The sequence below is a fragment of the Piliocolobus tephrosceles genome, chromosome 9 (assembly GCF_002776525.5).
Source record: "Piliocolobus tephrosceles isolate RC106 chromosome 9, ASM277652v3, whole genome shotgun sequence".
Lineage (NCBI taxonomy): Eukaryota > Metazoa > Chordata > Mammalia > Primates > Cercopithecidae > Piliocolobus > Piliocolobus tephrosceles.
Window position 1 is genome coordinate 117,578,837 of NC_045442.1, and position 19,551 is coordinate 117,598,387.

Consider the following 19,551-nt stretch of genomic DNA (forward strand, 5'->3'; position numbering starts at 1 on the left):
GGAGAGGGACTTCTTTTACTTCCGGCCAATAAATGCAATTTTAACCCCAAAGAACCAATAGGCAGGGACAGGTGCAAGGAGGAAAACTCCTATAGTGAATGCAGCGGGTATTTCTGAGCAGACACTGGGAGTAAGAACGTGTGCTGTGTAGGGCAAAGCTGCTCAAATAAGTTTAATTCCAAGGGAAGTGGCCTGCATTCTATTCCCCTCACCGTGTGGTGATGATTTATTCATGGTTCCCGAGATGAAGGATGACAGCTCACCCCGAAGGGTATTTAGATTCTGATCAGAGAAGGTCTTTGTCAAAGTGAGGAGGGGATAATTTTAATAGGGATTCAGTTACTGATTAAGGAGAAAGGGGGAACACTCTTTTGCTGAGCACCTCTCATGCACCAAGTCCCTTGTGAATGATCATTTACTGGGTCCTCATGACAGCTTTGGGGGCGTAGAGGTTATTGTTGCAATGTTCAAAGTGAGGCAGATGCTGATCAAGGTACACGTCGGGTAGAACTGGCTTTCAGAGCCCTGAAGGCTGACTACAAATTCACCACCCAGATTCCACGAAAGAGGCACTTAGGTTTTAGGAGAGTCACAGCACAGTCATCCCTTGGCATCCACAGGGCATTGGTTGCAGGACCCTGCTACGATACCAAAATCATCAGATGCTCAAGTGCCTTCAATGCAGTAGTTCCTTCTTATCTGTGGTGTCACTTTCCACGTTTCAGTTATCCGCAGCCTGAAATGATTCAATACAGGATTCCAGAATTAAACCATCTGTAAGTTTTAAATTGGGTGCCATTCTGAGTAGCGTGAGGAGATCTTGTGCTGTCCTGCTCCACCCTGCCCAGGACAAGAATCATCCCTTTGTCTGGCATTGCCACACTGTATAGACCAATGGTCCCCAAGCTTTTTGGCACAAGGGACCAGTTTTGTGGAAGACAGTTTTTCCATGGACCAGGGTGGGGAGGGGCAAGGATGGTTTCAGGATGAATCTTGATTTGCTTTCCAGGAAACCAATTTGCTTTCTAGGAAACCAGGGCGAGTATTAAATGACCAGGGAGTAGGCAAGGCCAGGAGCAAAACTGCACATTTATTTTTGGTCCCTCAGCTTCAGGAAAGAAGGTGTGGGGGAGGGGTGAGGTCCGTGGGTCTCCGGCAGGGGAGGCCGGGGGAGTCACCCGGTGGAGCTCTGGGGGGAGTTCCTACAGCCCCGACAGGGGTGAGGGCTGAGGAAGTGCGCACCGCGCGGCCACCGGGAGCGGCTTTTATGTCCTGGGCCCGGAAGTGGGCAGGCAGTGGGCGGGACATAGGCGGGTGGGGGGGGCGGTAGGCGAGGCTAGGCGGGTTCCGGTTTTTCTCCTTGGGAGGTCGGGTTGCGCCTGCGCAGTCGACCTGTGTCTTTCCCGGCGCGGGAAAGCTGACAGTGAAGAAGCCTGAACTGCGCCATCTTGCCTCCGTTCGTCCAAACAAATCTGTTCCACCTCACATCATCAGGCACTGGTTAGATTCTCATAAGGAGCACACACCCTAGATCCCTAACATGCACAGTTCACAATAGGGTTCGGGTTCCTGGGAGAATCTAATACCGCTGCTTACCTCATAGGAGGCAGAGTTCAGGTGGTAATGCTCGCTCGCCCACTGCTGTGCGGCCGGGTTTCTAACAGGCCACGGACCAGTACTTGTCTACAGCCCGGGGATTGGGGACCCCTAGTGTAGACACTCCCCACCTTTAGTCAGTTAGTAGCCACCTCGGTGATCTGATCAACTGTCTCAGGATGGCAGCACTTGTGTTCAAGTCAACCTTATTTGATTTCATAATGGTCTCAAAGTGCAAGTGTAGTGATGCTGGCATTTTTTAGAATTGTTGTATTTTATTATTAGTTATGGTTGTTAATGTCTTATTCTGCCTAATTTAAAAATTACACTTTATCATAGGCATGTATGTATAGGAAAAAAAAACCCTATATATATAGGGTTTGGTATTACCCATGGTTTCATGTATCTACTGGGAGTCTTGGAATGTATCCCCCAGGAATAAGGGGAAAACGACTGCAAAGTGTGATGTTATTTGCATATAACCTAGACACATCCTCCTGTATACTTCAAATCATCTCTTGATTACTATTTTTTTGAGACGGCATCTCGCTTTGTTGCCCAGGCTGGAGTGCAGTGGCACAATCTCGGGTCACTACAACCTCTGCCTCCCGGGTTCAAGTGATTCTCCTGCCTCAGCCTCCTGAGTAGCTGAGATTACAGGCGTGCACCACCAGGCCTGGCTAATTTTTTTGTATTTTTAGTAGAGACGGGGTTTCACCATTTGGACCAGGCTGGTCTCAAACTCATGACCTCAAGTGTTGCACATACCTTGGCCTCCCAAAGGGCTAGGATTACAGGTGTGAGCCACTGCACCCGGCCAATTACTCTTAATACTTAGTGCGATGTAATGCTATATAGTTGTTATACTATATTTTTGTGTTATTATTGGTATATTGGTTCTTATTTTTATTTTTATTTATTATTTTTTGTTTTGAGATAGAGTCTTACTCTGTCACCTGGGCTGGAGTGCAGTGGCACAATCTCAGCTCACCGCAACCTCCGCTTTCCGGGTTCAAGCAATTCTCCTGCCTCAGCCTCCCGAGTGGCTGGGATTACGGGCACACGCCACCATGCTCAGCTAATTGTGTGTGTGTGTGTGTGTGTTTAGTACAGATGGGGTTTCGCCATGTTGGCCAGGCTGGTCTTGAACTCCTGACCTCATGATTCACCCATCTCAGTCTACCATAGTGCTGGGATTACAGGCAGGAGCCACCACACTTGGCCTGGTTTTTTGTTTTTTGTTTTTAAGTATTTTTTGATCCATGGTTGATTGAATCTACAGATGCAGAACCTGTGAATATGAAGGGTTGACTATACTATTATTTTTTCTGTAACTTAATCTTGGAAGTGATATATTATTATTTTTTAACCCCCTCTGAACTTGGCTCTCACTGCCATCCTGCTAAAAGGCAAGCTTTCCCTTTCCAATCTGATGGCAATAGAGACACAGTCTTCGAATGCCAGCCACAGCCGAGGATAGCAGATGTCCTATGAGCCACCCCTTCCGACCATTACACTGGAAAGTAGCAAGTGGCTGATCCCTGAGTTCTTGGTTGACAGACACTCTTCTCTGCTCTTCCTTGAACATTGAGCAAATGAATTCAGTGTGCAATGTCATGAAGATATCTAGTTTGAGTTGGTCCTGGTGTCATTTGGCCCCGTGAAAGGTACCAATCTGCCAATGTGTCATTTGATCTTGTAGAACATACCTCACCTCCCAGTGAATGCACGGGCAGTTTTTATCTGAAATAGTGATTTATTACTCACTTCAGGACAAGATGGGGTCATCACAGAGTCTGTAGGGCAGGCTTTTTTTTTTTTTTTTTTTTAACAACAACAACAAAAAGAAAATGGAAGTGGCAGACCAGATGGCCATGGAAGATGGAGCTTGGAATCCCGAGATGTTGCTTCGTTTATCATCCCCATATTTGCTATAAATATCTCAGTATTTGGGCTGCGGAATTGGCAGTCCTATCTGGCAGAGGCAAGTTGAGCACTGCCTGTCTTTTTGTGTTTTCTCCTCACCGAAACAGTTATCATTTCATTAATGCAGAGAGGCTTGCCAAGGGGAGCCATGCTGGGCTCACGGTCCTAGTGACATTGCCCTGAGCAGGCTGGAGTCTGGGGTTGCTCTATTCATCAGGAAGCCTCCCTAATGAACACCTGCCCGCCTCCCAGCGTCCCCAGGGATCCCGAATAGAGCAGGCTCCCCAGCCGGCTGGCTGACTTGCAAGCACTTTGCATTTCTAGAGGAGCAATCATTATGTACGCCTGTCAAAGCCTTCCCATTGGGCATCATTCAAATGCATGGATGAGAAAGCCTCCCTCCCACGCGGGTATCAGTCCCAACTTTTCAGAGAACACAGGGACCAGACAGCATCTTAGGAAAATATGGAAGAAACTACGTGGAAATAAGAAGACGACACCCAGGGAATAAAAGCGTAGAGGGGAAGGAGAGGGACAAATGGGGAAACCAAAAGCATTGTTCGCAGGGAGACCTCAGCCCTGGGTTAAATGGCAGAGTCACTTGGAAGGAGAGAGAGAAGGAGGGGAGCGAGAAGGAGCTATTAAAGGGAGCTGTGACTTCGTTGGTTTGGGGAGAAGCTGGGTAAGGAAGAAGAGGGTACAGATAATAGGGTTTGGGAATAGGGACATGACATATCCTTTCCCGGGGACACAAGTATCTGTCACAGGCCCCTTCATGGCTGCCTGGAGGTGTGTGATCTGATTGAAACCCAGTAGCTTTCTGGCATCAGTGAGCATGCGACACCTGGTCCCATCTGGCTCTGTGCAGCACCGCAGTCTCTGCCTAGCAGATCTCTCCTTCAAACCAGCTCAAGAGGGTATCCAGGTTCCATCCTGTCTCATGGTAAAACAACTGCATACGCCACCCTTTATTCTATCCTGTTCTACCAATAGGAAACATTCATTAGGGGCACCTACTGTGTGTCAGGGACTGTATTGGGGTGTAGGTCCACAAGTATCAATCAAATGTGATCCCTCCCTTCCGGGAACTTACTGTCTGGAAAAATTCTATTGCATTTAGAAAAGGTGGCTTAGCTTTTGACTTTAGGAGAGGCTGTTACTTGCTAGATCTGAACCCCAGCATTTAAAAGCAGGCAAAGCTTTGTTGAGGAGACCTATTGTACATCGTGGTGATTGTAGCTAATAACGATGTCTTAAATGCTTGAAAATTGCTAAGAGAGTAGTTTTGAAATGTTCTCACTACAAAAATCGTAGGTATGATAGGTGATGGATATGTTTATTAGCTTGATTGGTCAACCCACATGTGTTTATGCATGAAAACATCATGTCGTACATCACAAATAGATACATACATATATATCTATGTGTGTGTATGTATGTGTGTGTGTGTGTGTGTGTGTATATATATATATTTTTTTTTTTTTTTAGACGGAGTCTTGCTCTATCACTCAGGCTGGAGTGCAGTGATGCAATCTCAGCTCACTGCAACCTCTGCCTCCCAAGTTCAAGCGATTCTCTTGCCTCAGCCTTCCAGGTGGCTGGGACTACAGGTGCACACCACCATACCTGGCTAATTTCTTTGTGTTTTTTAGTAGACACAGGGTTTCACCATGTTGGCCAGGCTGGTCTCAAAGTTCTGACCTCAGGTGATCCACCCGCCTCAGCCTCCCAAAGTGCTGGGATTACAGGCATGAGCCACCGTGCCCGGCCAGATACTTATATATTTAAAATCAGCACAAGAAATATATTTCTTGTGTCAATTTTTTAAAACTTTAAGAATAAAAATAAATTGATGAATCGATTTAATCTAGTTGAATAAAAAACAAGGCTTTATAGTCAGCGCTGGACGGAAGCCCTCGTAGGCCCCACACCCATTGTGGTTAGAACTTTGGACATACCATGTAACGTTTCAGAACCTCAGTGTCCCATCTGCAGACCATTGCAGGGTTGCTTTGAAGATTAAATGAGATGATGTAAGCAAAGCTTATAGCGCAGGTGCTGTGCAGAAGATGCTGGCACTGGGAAAGGGGCACTTGGAAATCTAGACCCAAGTATCATTTCCATTTCTGTCAGTGACCACTTTTACCCCTTTCCTTGATGTACTTTTGTATCTTCCCTTCCTGCTTCAGAGCTTTGAGACCTGCTCTGTCCCCTAAGCATAACATTAGCAGGAACAAAGGACCGAGGTGTGGCGGGCACTTGGGAGCCACCTCACCTATGCTGGTGTAACCAGGCTGCCCGCCCTCGTCCTGGACCGGTTTCTGGCCTCCCCTAGGCTTTCCTTTCTGCTGCTGTAATGAAGAGGGCACGGCAGATGGTCTCTCTGCCTCTTTCTCTAAGCCCGGGTGACCCATGCCCGTGTCTGTGCTGTGGTTCAGTTCTCCCACTGATTCGCTGTGTGAATTTGATAAGTTGCTTCTCTGGCTGTGTCTCAGTTCCCTCTGTCACATGGGGGCAAACCTGGTGTCTACTTCAGATGTTTCTGGCTTCTAGGGCTGGCGGTGTGAATTCGTGTGAAGTAGCAGCTGCAGGCAGGGACAGGTGGGCACTGTTGTTGGCAGCTTTGCTGTTCTGCTGCAGCGATGTGATGCCACTGTCACTCCTAGACTAGAGGTAATGGGTCCCGGTTCAGGCTGGGCAGGGACCTCTGGGTAGAGAGATGCTCCCTCTGGCAGCGGGTCTCTGATCTTGGCTTTGGGGTCTCCCCTACCTGTTCTGGGTGCCTGAGAGCCAAGATGGTACAACTCCATTGTTCTTCACACCTACAGGAAGTAGCCTCCCTGTGTCCCCTGCCACAGAACCCAGGGCTGAGCTGGAGAGGCAGGAAGGAAACCAGCCTTCCCGGCTAATCAGCAGGGTGACGGGGAGGGGAGTCTCCGCCCAGACCTGCTGGCCACACAGTGGACAGAGCTGCACAGAGTCGCCTCATGCTCCCCCCGCAGCGGCTCCTCCTCCCCAGGAATAATGAGCAGCCGCTGAGCCCTTGCTGGGCTGAGAGCCCCCATGGGGATGGGGAGGGACACACAGTGGCAGCCCAGGCTTCAGACCTGGCAGCTTGCTCGGGCTCATTTATTCAAAGCGGCCCTCCTTTCCCCACTCTCTGCCTCTGGGTTTTCAGAAAAGCTAACCCCAGCCCCTCCGGTCCAGAGAGATGGGGGCAGTCGGGCCACGTTTTACACTGACTCCCAGACAGCCCCTGTCTGCCCTCCCACAGCTGCACCCACTCCTAAAGGGCGGGGAGCCATCCATCCAGTGGGTCACGGGGTCCCAGGCAGAGTGGATGGGCAGGCAGCGCTGGGCACAGAGCAGCGGCTGTGGCTGTGCCATCCGGCCATGTGTGCCCAAACCCTGGCAGCCCAGCGGTCACTGGGGGCTCTGTGATGACAAAGGAATTGTCAAAAACACCCTTAGCGAAGAGCAAGAGCTGAGAGGGTCGCTCTTCAGAGGAGACGGTGATTCCTCCCAAAGCACAGAGGGGAGTCACTTGATGGTTGCTGTTTGTTTGCTGTTTGTTTGCTGTTTATTTATTTATTTTTGGATGCTATTAACTCAGAAGTGGCAATTCCTTTGACTTAGAATCTGTGAGATGACTTAGGATCTGTGAGGATAGCAAGAAGAAACCTGAGGGGCCCGCTTCACCATGGAGTGACCCAGGGTCGGCTGAGACCCAGGCCTGCCTGCCTTTCCCGCCCAGAGTGCCACGGGGACTGTGGAGAGAGAAAACCAACACCAATGCAGGCTTCGCACTGAGATCATTCCTGTCACAACCAACCAGGGCTGAGTTCCCTTCAATTACAGGGAAATGAGGTCTTCAGGGTTTCCATCTGAGGGTGTATGAGTTTCCTGTCCCTGCTGTAACAAATAACCACGAACTTGATGGCTGGAAAATAACAGAAACTGACTCTCCCATGGTTCTGGAGGTAGCTGGAAGGGAGAATTGCTTCCCCACCTCTTCCAGCTTCCAGTGACTGGGGTTCCTCTCCTGTGTCTTCATCACCCATCCCTCGGGTCTCTGGCTCTGTCTTCTCTACTGTATGTCAATTTAAAAAAAATCTCTCTGTATCTCTCTTATAAGGAGACAGTATATCCCAGTACTTTGGGAGGCCAAGGCTGATGGAACCCTTGAGCTCAGGAGTTTGAGACCAGCCTGGCCAACATGGTGAAATGTCATCTCTACTAAAAACACAAAAAAATTAGCTGGGTGTGGTGGCACATGCCTATAATCCCAGCTACTTGGGTGACTGAGGCATGAGAATCACTTGAACCTGGGAGGCGGAGGTTGCATTGAGCTGAGATCATGCCACTGCACTCCAGCCTGAGATCGTGCCACTGTATTCCAGCCTGCACTCCAGACCCCATCTCAGAAAAAAAAAAAGAGACAATATAATGGCATTTAGGGCCCACCAGGATCAGTTCCTCCTCCCAAGAATCACGTCTTTTGTGATGAAAGGTAATACTCACAGGCTCCAGGGATCGGGATGGGTATATACGTTGTTGGAGACCACCATTCAGCCCACCATAGAGTGTAACAAATCATATCACACAAAATGTACCGCAACACAAGAGCACACGTGCCAAGCGTGACTGAGGTGCCTGTGTTGAATGCTGTAGAAATCCAAAGGAGGGAGAGAGTATTTGTAGGCAGGATGGTCAGGGTGGGCTTCATGGAGGAAGTGGGCTTTGAGCAGGATAAAATTTAAATGGGAAGGGGGAAGGAGAGAATGGCATGTACAAAGATTTGGAAATAAAAATGAGATCAGTGTTTTCTTTAGTTCAATTTCAAATAGATTGAACAGAAATGGATATTTTTATAGGAAACTGGGAAAAAGTGAGGTTGGATGGGTAAACTGGGGCTGGGTTCAAAGGGTGATGTTAAATACCAGGCTAGCATTTAGAACTTGATGCTATATGGAGTGGGGATTTGGTTTGGTTTGGTTTGGTTTGAGACAGAGTCTCACTCTGTCGCCCAGGCTGGAATGCAGTGGTGGGATCTTGGCTCACTGCAACCTCCATCTCCTAGGTTCAAGCGATTCTCGTGCCTCAGTGTCTTGAGTAGCTGGGATTACAGGCACGTGCCACCACGCCCAGCTAATTTTTTTGTATTTTTAGTAGAGACGGGGTTTCACCATGTTGGCCAGGTTAGTCTCGAACTCCCGGCCTCTGGTGATCTGCCTGCCTCGGCCTCCGAAAGTGCTGGGATTATAGGTGTGAGCCACCGGGCCTGGCCATACATGGAATGTTTTAAATAATTTATGATTAGGATCTGAAATCATGAACACATGTAACATTCCATGCCAGGCACATTCTAAGTACTTCGTATAGATCAGACTAATTTATTTAATTCTCAAAACAGCCCTGTGGCCTGGGTATGGTCATTATCCTCATTTTATACCTGAGAGGAAACTGAGGCACAGAGAGGTTTAGTAACTTACCTGAAATTATATAAGAAAGACAGGATATATTAACTGACTAGATTCAAGAGATCAGGAAGGATGCAGATGGTGTTTAAGTTTTTTCGAATGGGTGAATAAGACTTGGGAAGGCAGGATCGTTTTTAAGAAAGGAAGAAGCTAAATTTAATAATAACATAAAGAATAAAGGCTGGGTGCAGTGGGTCACACTTGACACCCCAGCTCTTTGGGAAGCCAAAGAAAAAGGGTCACTTGAGGCCAGGAGTTCAAGACCAGCCTGGGCAACACAGCAAGAATCCATCTTTACAAAAAAATCTTTTTTTTAATTAGCCAGGCATGGTGGTACATGCCTGTAGTCCCCCCTCCTCAGCAGGCTGAAGCTGGAGGATCACTGGTGCCCAGGAGCTGGAGGGTGTAGTGAGATATGATGGCACCACCACACTCCAGCCTGGGCAACAGAGTAAGTCCCTGTCTCTAAAACTAATAATAACAACATAAATAATGTCTTAGAATAGGAACTCATTTTATCTACGGTAGTTCATCATCATACAGATGAGAAAACTGAGGCCCAGAGAGCTTGCACAGTTTGTCCAAGATCATCTATCTGGATATCCACATGTCAAGTTTAAGTTGGTGGCATAATATATAAGTGACGGTAAATACCAGGCTAGCATTTACAGCTTGACACTATATGGAGTATAGTATACTGTGGTATAGTGTGCTGTGGAATACATTAGTCTGTGAGGAATTGGTGAGGTGCCTGGGTGCTACTTCATCCTCGAATTCCTTTCCCCAGAATTTACCTGAAGAGCTCGTGGAAGTCATCTGAAAGGATGTCATGTGGGTGTGTGTATTAGTCTGTTCTCATGCTGCTAATAAAGACATACCTGAGACTGGGTAATTTATAAAGGAAAGAGGTTTAGTGAACTCATAGTTCCACATGGCCTCTCACAATCATGGCAGAAGGCAAAGGAGAAGCAAAGGCACATCTTACATGGCAGTGAGCAAGAGAGCTTATGCAGGGGAGCTCCCGTTTATAAAACCATCAGATCTTGTGAGACTTATTCATTCCCGTGAGAACGGATGGGGGACCCACACCCATGATTCAGTTATCTCCACCTGGCCTTGCCCTTGACACCTGGGGATTATTACAATTCAAGGTGAGATTTGGGTGGGGACACAGCCAAACCATATCAGTGTGCCCAGAGCACCTTACAGCCCTGCAACACGTTAAGTGCTGTTTTGATCATTCTAGTTGGTCGTGTCCCGCCTGGAAGAAGGCAGGCCAAGAAGTAGTCAGGACCTGATCTGGAACCCTGTAATATGCTGGCAATGTGAACAGTTCCCACTGGAATCATCCAGCATTCTCAAGAACTCAGATCTGGGTGCTGGAGCCACAAAGCACTGACTGAGAGCTCCTCTCCTTTCTTCCCTAATTATTTAGAACCCGTGCTTTCTTTTCCTTGCTAAAGCGCGTGGCTGAAGCCCAGATTTCTAAGCCCAGTTGGTGTTGAAAAGACTGTCCTATTAGCTCTGTGAGTGGTGCCACTGAGAAGTATATGTTAAGGAGGGATGTTTGCAAGGAGATTTTATTTGTCAGGTATCAGGAGAAATAAAAGCTTAGAGGGACAATGGAAAAAGAGTCTGAGATACAAAAAGAAAAAGAAAAGAGAGGAACTATTTGAGTGAAGAAAGTTAATTATGGCCTAAGAGAAAGTCAGTCTTAGATGTAATGACCTCTTAGGACCAGGACGGCTGATAGCCCACAAGAGGCTAATTCTGGCAAACTCAAGGAACACAGGGCTGCCTTGCTCACGTGGCCTTTGGGCTCCTGCCCAGGTTGTCCGATAGAACGTGATTGGGCTACAAGCTGCCTTTCTGGCCTTGCTCCCAGACCGATCCCTGCAAAGCTCCACAAATGTTTACAGCACCAGTAATTGGCAAATTACACTCAGCGGGATTCTGTAAACATCCCTTCAAAGCACATAAGAGCAGATTGCTTTCTGCTTGCCTAGCAACTTTCTCTAAAGGAGTTTAACAAACTTTCAGAACAATGTAGTATATTAATCACTGTCACATCGCAGGGGGATATTGTCTTCATTTGCAAGATCAGGAAATCAAGGGGCTGATGCCACAAATTGCTTTAAATCAACTGTACAGAAAATGAAAGACTCAGTGCCTGAATCAATCAGGATAGGCTAGGTTATGCTGCAATGACAAACAACCCCCAAAGTCTCTGCGACTTAAACAATGAAACAGTGACGTGTATTTCTCACTCCCACTACATGCCCATCCATCAGCTCTCACTCTCATTGACAGAGCATACACCTTCTGGGCTGCTGCCCGTCACCATAACAGCAGGAAAAAAGTGTGTGACTTTAAAAGCAGCTAAGATTCAGGAGTTGTAACCTCAACATCTTCTGGGATCTATTTTCTCCCTCTTCACGGCCTTTATTTCTCCATTTGCGAATTGCAAGTAATTAATGTAGGCTTTTCTTCCTGGAAATTGATACATATGGTCTATAATAACTGTTGTGTAAAGTAATGGGACTGACCTTTTACATTTTTTAACAAAAGATATACGTCCAGATAGGTAAAATTGTTGAAAAGTTTATTTAAAAGAATGAAGTTTGTTCCAGCCAGGCAGCTACTGCTCAGAGCCTTTTCCTTGACTTCAGTTTATGAGTCACCAAGAAAAGTTGTTTTCTTATTGTAGTGTGACAGGCTAAATCAGAGAGACATATCACCATGGTAAGGCAAAAACTCAGTCTCCACAAGGCTTCCATGGTGGGATCCATTACTCTGGTGAATGCTTCAGTGTGTTAAGCCATCTCTTTATTCTGCAGACTCAGAAACCTGATTTTTCATTCTCAGGGGAAGACTCACATTAACCAAGTTCAAAGTACTGAGGTATAAATCCATAATGTCAGTGCACTGGTTTCAAGTGAGTCATATAGCCCTCACTCAGCCAGGGCCCTTGAGGCATGATCCTTAGGCTCTCACCCTGGAAGCAGGGTCGACAGAGGTAGGGTGGCAGAGGGATTACGCATGTGGGCTTTGAAACTATCAGACTTTGAAACTATCTTCCCCATTTCTCCTTTTAATTGTGTCAAAATGTATATAACATAAAACTTACCATTTTTAATCATTTTTGTATGTGTAATTCAGTGGCATCAAATGCATCCACAGTGTCACGTAACAGTCACAAATATTTCCAAAACTTTTTCATCATCCAGTACAGAAATGCTGTAACCATTAAGCAATAACCCCCCATCTGCCACCACCTCAGCCCGTGGCAACCTCTATTCTATTGTCTCTATGAATTTGCCTGTTTAATTACCTCATCTAAGTGTAATCATACAATATTTGTCCTTTTGTGTCTGACTTCTTTCACTTAGCATAATGTCTTCAGGTTCCACCCATGTCAGAATTTCATTTCTTTTTAGGGCTAAATAATATTCCATGTGGTGTATCTGAACTTTGTTTTGAATCCCAGCTTGGCTGTGAGACCCAGGACAGCCTGCCTGGTATCTCTCAGTCTCAGAATCTTCTTTGGCAAAAGAATAATAATCTCTATTCTGGTTGATAATGAGATCGTATATGAGGGATATATCCAGGATGTAGCTGTTCCTTGGGAGGCATGGAATTAAGAGAGTTCAAAGTAACATGATCAGCTAAAGTAACCCCAGGCCTCCATTTCTGCCACGTAAAAGGCCTTACCACCTGGTAAGGGGCCCAAATATTCAACACCTATTGGCTAAGATCATGTTTGCTTCCTGGGTTCGTTTCCCTTCCCCAACTGCCCCTCCCACCCTGCCTCCACTCACCCTCTTCCATTCAGGCCCAGTCATTCTATGGAGTGATGAATATATGTTCTAGATAAACTTTACCAGCACTGGGAATCACTCTCTTCTTGGGCAAATTTATGTATCTCTGATCAAATCTGTTGAGATGTTGGCTTTAAAGTTTAACTCTTTTCTTTTTCTCTTTCTCTCTTTCTTCTCTCTTTCTCTCTCTCTCTCTTTCTCTCTTTCCATTTCTTTTTTCTTTTTATTGCCCAGGCCGGAGTGCAGTGGCATGATCATAGCTCACTGCAGCCTCAATTTCCTGGATTCAAGCAACCCTCCTATCCGAGCCTCCTGAATAGCTAAGACTAGTCCCAAGTGCATGCCATTATGCCTGGCTCATTTTTAAAATTTTTTTGTAGAGATGGGGTCTTGCTATATTGCCAGGCTGGTATCAAACCTCTGGGCTTAAGGCATCCTCCTGCCTCAGCCTCCCAAAGTGCTGGGATTATAGGCAAGAGCCACTGTGCCCACTCTTAAAGTTAAAATCTCAAAGAGAACGAAATCTTAGTTTTATTGTTTTCAAGTTTGGACCAGACCTCTCACCATAATCCCCAAGAACCCACAATAATTACTTGGTAGTCACACTTCATTTTATGAAACTGGGTTGGCCAGGCGTAATCACCCATTCCTTGTCCTCTATCTCTGTTCCCTAGACTTGACTTTAAGTGACTTTTGGCATTTGAAAAAAAAAATCAAATCCATTCTCGAGCACAAGAAGATTTATCACCAGTGAAAACGCGTTGACAAATCTGACACAAGCTTCAAGGGCAAACCCAAAAGATTATCAAAAATGTTTTAAGAAATGGCAAGCATCAGAGAAATACGGCGACTACTTTGAAAGGGGTAGCAATCATGTGGACAGGTTAATTATATCACAGACTGTCCCTAACCTACGGTGGTCTGACTTACGATTTTTCTACTTTACGCTGGTGCAAAAGCAATGCCCTTTTAGTAGAAACTGGACTTCCAATTTTGAATGTTGATCTTTTCCCAGGCTAGCAGTATGTGGTACAATACACTCTGGCAGGGCTGCTCAGCTGTATAGCCACAAGAGTAAACAGCTGATAGTCTGCAGTGTACTGAATTAAATAAAGTACATGAGCCATTCAACACTCTATGATGAAACAGGCTTGACATTAGATGATTTTGCCCAACTGTAGGCTAATGGCAGTGTTTAGAGCACCTTTCAGGTAGGCTAGGCTAAGCTGTCGTGTTTGCTGGGTACAGTATATTAAATGTATTTTCGATTTACAATATTTTCAATTTCCGATGGACTTACCACGATGTAGCCCCACCATAAGTCAAGAAGCATCTGTACATTGCAATTTATTTATTTATTTATTTATTTATTTATTTATTTATTTATTTATTTTTATTTTGAAACAGTCTCACTCTGTTGCTGAGGCTGGAGTGCAGTGACATGATCTCTACTCACTGCAACCTCTGCCTCCCAGGTTCAAGAGTTCTCCTGCCTCCGCCTCCCAAGTAGCTGGGATTACAGGCACACACCACCACGCCGGGCTAATTGTTTTATTTTTAGTAGAGACAGGGTTTTGCCATGTTGGCCGGGCTGGTCTCAAACTCCTGACCTCACGCTCACTTCGGCCTCCCGAGGTGTTGGGATTACAGGCATGAGCCATGGCGCCCGGCCAATACATTGCAATTTGAAAAGCAGCCGCACTACCTCATAGTCACAAGGGATCCAGCAAAGCCTCTGTTATTGGGCAGCCGACTACTTCCTGGGGTGGAGCTAGTGCTGGCCACAGCCCATGGCAAGCGCAGCATTTACCGGAAGCTTCAAGAGCACGTATCTTGCATTCTACTTTGTAATTGATCAGCGACGTTCTGAGATGTGCCGCGTTTACTCCACTGGGTTCTTCCAGAGTAGACGTTCCAACAGGAGTGAAGGAGGGTCTGACGTATCACCTTGAATTCGCTGTTGGTTATAGAGATTGCTTTTTCACGTTTTCAAAATTCAGTATGAATGGAAGTACAGACTATGAGGTGGTGTTGATTTATCACGTTGGATTCTCCTGTCGATTCCTGTCTGCTGGGGAGGAAGCTTCAAACCCACTCTTTCAGTTTAAGTGGTTTTCATCAGTGAATTGATGGTCATCTAGGCCCTGCGGCTGCCATCCAGGAGCCCAGGAGTGAGGCAGAAAAGGATGGAGCATCTTCTTTGGCTTTTTAAACTTAGCGCTAGCTCATACTCCGTGTCCCTGATCAAAGTCTAGGGTCCTTATAGGCCTGTGCCGTGTCTTGCTTATTCTTCTGTCTCCTATAGCGTGTGGGCAGTGCCCTGTACATAGTAGGCACTCAATAAATAAATGTCTGTTATATTAAACAGTCATTTCAAGATCACGGTGCCAGCATGGTTAGCTCCTGGTAGGGGCCGCCTTCTCACTTTGGCCCCACATGGCAGAGAGAGGAAGCAGGCTCTCTGGTGTCTCTTCTTATAAGGACACGAATCCCCTCTTGGGGGCGCCCACCCTCACAACCTCATTGAAACCTAATTGGCTCCCAAAGGTCCCATTTCCAGATACCACTGGATGCCAGGGCTTCAACACATGTATTTTGGGGAGATATAATTCCGTCCATAGCGGTACCCAAAAAGTGAAATAAGAAACCAACTGTCGGCCAGGTACGGTGGCTCATGCCTGTAATCCCAACAGTGGGAGGCCTAGGCGGGTGGATCACGAGGTCAAGAGATCAAGACCATCCTGGCCAACACGGTGAAACCCTGTCTCTACTAAAAATACAAAAATTAGTTGGGTGTGATGACGTGCACCTGTGGTCCCAGCTACTCGAGAGGCTGAGGCAAGAGAATCACTTGAACCCAGGAGGCAGAGGTTGCAATGAGCCAAGATCAGGCCACTGCACTCCAGCCTGGTGACAGAGCGAGACTCCATCTCAAAACAAACAAACAAACAAAAACAAAAAACACACAAAAAAACCCCTAACAATACAAACATCTACCATGACTTTATGCCTAACGCTCTGGTGTACTTCTTTAGACTGGCAGATACCTTTTTTTTTTTTTTTTTTTTTTGAGACAGAGTCTTGCTCTGTCATCCAGGTTGGCGTACAGTGGCGGTGCTCTTGGCTCACTGCAACCTCTGCCTCGTGGGTTCAAGCGATTCTCCTTCCTCGGCCTCCCAAGTAGCTGGGATTACTAAAACTACAAAAATTAGCCAGGCATGATGGCACACGTCTATAATCACAGCACTTTGGGAGGCTGAGGCAGGTGGATCACTTGAAGCCAGGAGTCAGAGACCAGCCTGGCTAAAATGGTGAAACCCCATCTTTCCTAAAAATAAAAAAAAATTAAAATAAAAGAAATTAGTCATGCGTGGTGGCATACGCCTGTACTCTCAGAGGCGGAGACATGAGAATCGCTTGAACCCGGGAGGCAGACGTTGCAGTGAGCAAAGATCATGCCACTGCGCTCCAGCCTGGATGACAGAGCGAGACTCCATCTCAATTAAAAAATACATAAATATATATATATATATATATACCTTCTAGGAAATAATAAAACAGAAGATCTCTATCTGTTGATAACCCTTGACTTGGCTGTGTGCTCATCAGTGTCATTGTCTATTTGTTTGGGTTTATAAAAATCATTTGCTTCAAAAAACTTGAGCTTTGTGACATTTCATTGAAAAAATGATGGAAACCTGAGATTGCGTATTTTAGGAAAAGCAGTCTGTCATCACTTACCCTTATTCCATTGTATTCTCCTTGCAGCCCAAGCTGTTGGCCAAGGAGCTTCTTGACCTTGTGGCTTCTCACTTCAATCTGAAGGAAAAGGAGTACTTTGGAATAGCATTCACAGATGAAACGTAAGTACTGCCTTGAGCCCCCACAGCCCGAAGGGGAAGTCAGTGCAGAACCCGAAACTGCTCCACTCCAGCTGTCAGTGGCGGAATCAGCTGCAGGCCACTTGGGTCCCATGGTCTGGGGTCAGTCCAAGTTCATCATCCGAATTTCAAAGGCCTTGTGGTCATGCCTGGTACAGCCAAAAGATATAATTAGGGTGATGCTAATATTATAAAATTATTAGGTAAACTGGTTCTTCTAATCAAGCAGGTCTGTGTTCAGACTGAAATGTTTATTTTTTTAAGTGGATCTATGTGGGTTTGTTTTTTGTTTAAGTTAAATGAAAACTTCTGGAAATGAAACATTTCTCTCTACTGTTGGGATAACAATAACAGGAAGTGAATTTGATGATAAATTCAAAATGAAAATAACCTGTGCAGTTTCAGTGTCTAAACTGAAATAGAGCAACTATGAAAATTAAAAATTCAGATCACTTATCTGATGAGAAGAATATTTGCTTTCGAGGGTCTTTTCAGTTTGGCTCTATAAAGTGGTGTTTTGTAATACGAGTAAGGAAAATCCTTACTAAAATTTCCATTTTCTTTTTCATGTACTGTTATCAAAAGAGTATGGTGAATACCTGTATAGATTTCTAGATAAAAATGAGGTATTCTAAGAAAATAGTTCATAATTCTCTTTCCTCTGTGCACACACAGTCTCTCTCTCTCTCACACACACACACACACACACTCACACACTCTCTCTCTCGCTCACTCTCTCTCTTCCAGATCTTCAGAATTGCAGAGATGATTTCCTAAACTACTAATAGATCAGTGTTAGGTTAGTGGCCGGGCAAGACAGTACAGGGGAGCCCAGGCCCCAGGAATCAGGTGGTGCCATTGAAGCAAGAACAGGTGGGCGTCCACATGGGCCAGTGAGAGAGGCGACCAGATGTCCCTGCACGTGGCTATACTTGACCTTGGCGAGCTGCAAGTGGACAGGGTGGTCCTATGACTTATTATCCAAATTGAGACACTGAACAAAAGGGGGTGTCATTGGGACTGTCTTGGGCAAACGGGACCATCTGGTCACCCTGTAAATCAGGGACATTTCAGGCTGTGGTGTATTCAGAGAGCAGGCAGCAGCAGCAAAGCCACATCGTCCTCAAGAAAGCTGGGAGGAGCAAGGTCGGCCCCTTGTCCTGGAGCCTGCAGGGAGCTGGAACGCAGGTGGGAGTGCCCGTCAGTGGGGAGGAGGAATCGCAGGCACGGCCAAGTCAGCCCAGCTGGGAAAAGTTCAGGGCTGTGAGGGGAAGGACTCAGCACTACAATTTTTTAAAAGCTTTTCAACAAATGCACATGTAGAACAATTACTTTTACAAATGTAGCTTATTCTCTCCCCTTTCTCCTGAGAATCACTGTAAACCACTTAAATTGCTGTTGAGACTGTTTTCACTAATCAGAAGGAAACCCTACGTTTCGATTAATCATAGCCCCATTGTTCACATTTCCCATGTAAGTTTACTAAAGGATCCCGTGAACTCTAGAGGAGCCCTGATTAGGCTTCCCTTTTGAATAAACAAGAATTGAAAAATGAGCGCGTGATCCTGGGCTGAAGGGGAAGATGATGTGTGTCTGCAGAACATTTCGGATCACTGCCCTAACAGCACTGATGGGTAGGAACCGGACCTAGGTAGAAAGTCACTCATCTCCCAGGAGGGTTGAGAGCACCAAAGCCACACATCACAGCAGGGGCTGCACACAGCCAAGTCCAGCTTCCCCATCCAGCTAAGCTGGTACGCTCCAGGTCTCAGCTCTCTGGATCTCCGTGCTGACCAGGAAAGCATGTGCACGTGTGCGTGCGTGTGTGCGTGCGTGCATAGAAGCCAGGCTAGATAAAAGTGTCTTGCCCTGTCTAGTAGTGGAGCTGGCTTCGTGGAGGCTCTATGGGGGGCAGTGATGAAGAGGAGTGAGCCATCCTTCTGGCATGATCCAGAGAAAGTGCAGCCACTTCGATCACCTGCCCCAGAGTCTAGGTGGGAGGGTCTCTCCGGCCACAGAAGGAGTGGCAGCCACCCAGCAGGAGGTCACTGGAAAACCGCTGGAGCTGGCAAAATATTTCTGAAAAAGAGCTGGCAGATGTGCCTGGTGCACCAGGGGAAAGGGCAGGTGTCAGGAGCCCAGAGGAGGTGAAGAGCTGGCACCTTCAAGGCTGGGCAGTGGGGAGGCCATGACTCAAGGGCTGTCAGTCCTGGTGGGACAATGTCAGGGCCAACAGACGTTGAGTGTCTCTTTGGTCGTCTGAACTTTTCTCCTTTACCTGGTAGGAAAGAAGAATAAAAGCTTCCCCTGCAAAACAGTGCCCTTGGGTGTCACCTGCTCTGGCTTGGTGATTCCTAGGTAGTAAGCGCTAGCCTAACAGTACTACATCCCCCAGCCTTGCTCTATATCACAGGACGCTACAGCAAGATTGTTTTATAACCGTGTTTTCTAATTCTACATGTGTATTGTGAGCGTGTGTGTGTCCGCTTTATACAGGTGCTACACTGTGTGTTTTGTAGTAAAATGCAATCGTAGTTCCATTCTTTATGACAGCCTGTGGTGTATCACATGTACTTGTCTATTTCCTCATGCAAATAAAACAAGACTAACACGTGGAAAGCACTTATAAACTGTAAAGTGCCATACATGTGCACGATACTCTTACCAGCAGCATGATCGTTACTAAGAGTAGAATTTCTAATAGTAGGCCGGGCGCAGTGGCTCACACCTGTAATCCCAGCACTTTGGGAGGCCGAGGCGAGCAGATCACCTGAGGTCAGGAGTTCAAGACCAGCCTGGCCAACATGGTGAAACCCCGTCTCTACTAAAAATACAAAAATCAGTCAGGCG

The 19,551-nt window shown here is 46.4% G+C and overlaps 1 protein-coding gene across 1 annotated transcript in view; it reads left to right on the forward strand.

Moving 5' to 3' along the window:
* Positions 1–19,551, forward strand: part of FRMD4A (FERM domain containing 4A) — a 333,243-nt gene that overhangs the window by 148,235 nt on the left and 165,457 nt on the right. The window contains exon 3 of the mRNA XM_026454815.1: positions 16,589–16,683. Within this exon, the coding sequence (XP_026310600.1) occupies positions 16,589–16,683 (95 nt within the window). The remainder of the gene's footprint in view (positions 1–16,588; positions 16,684–19,551) is intronic.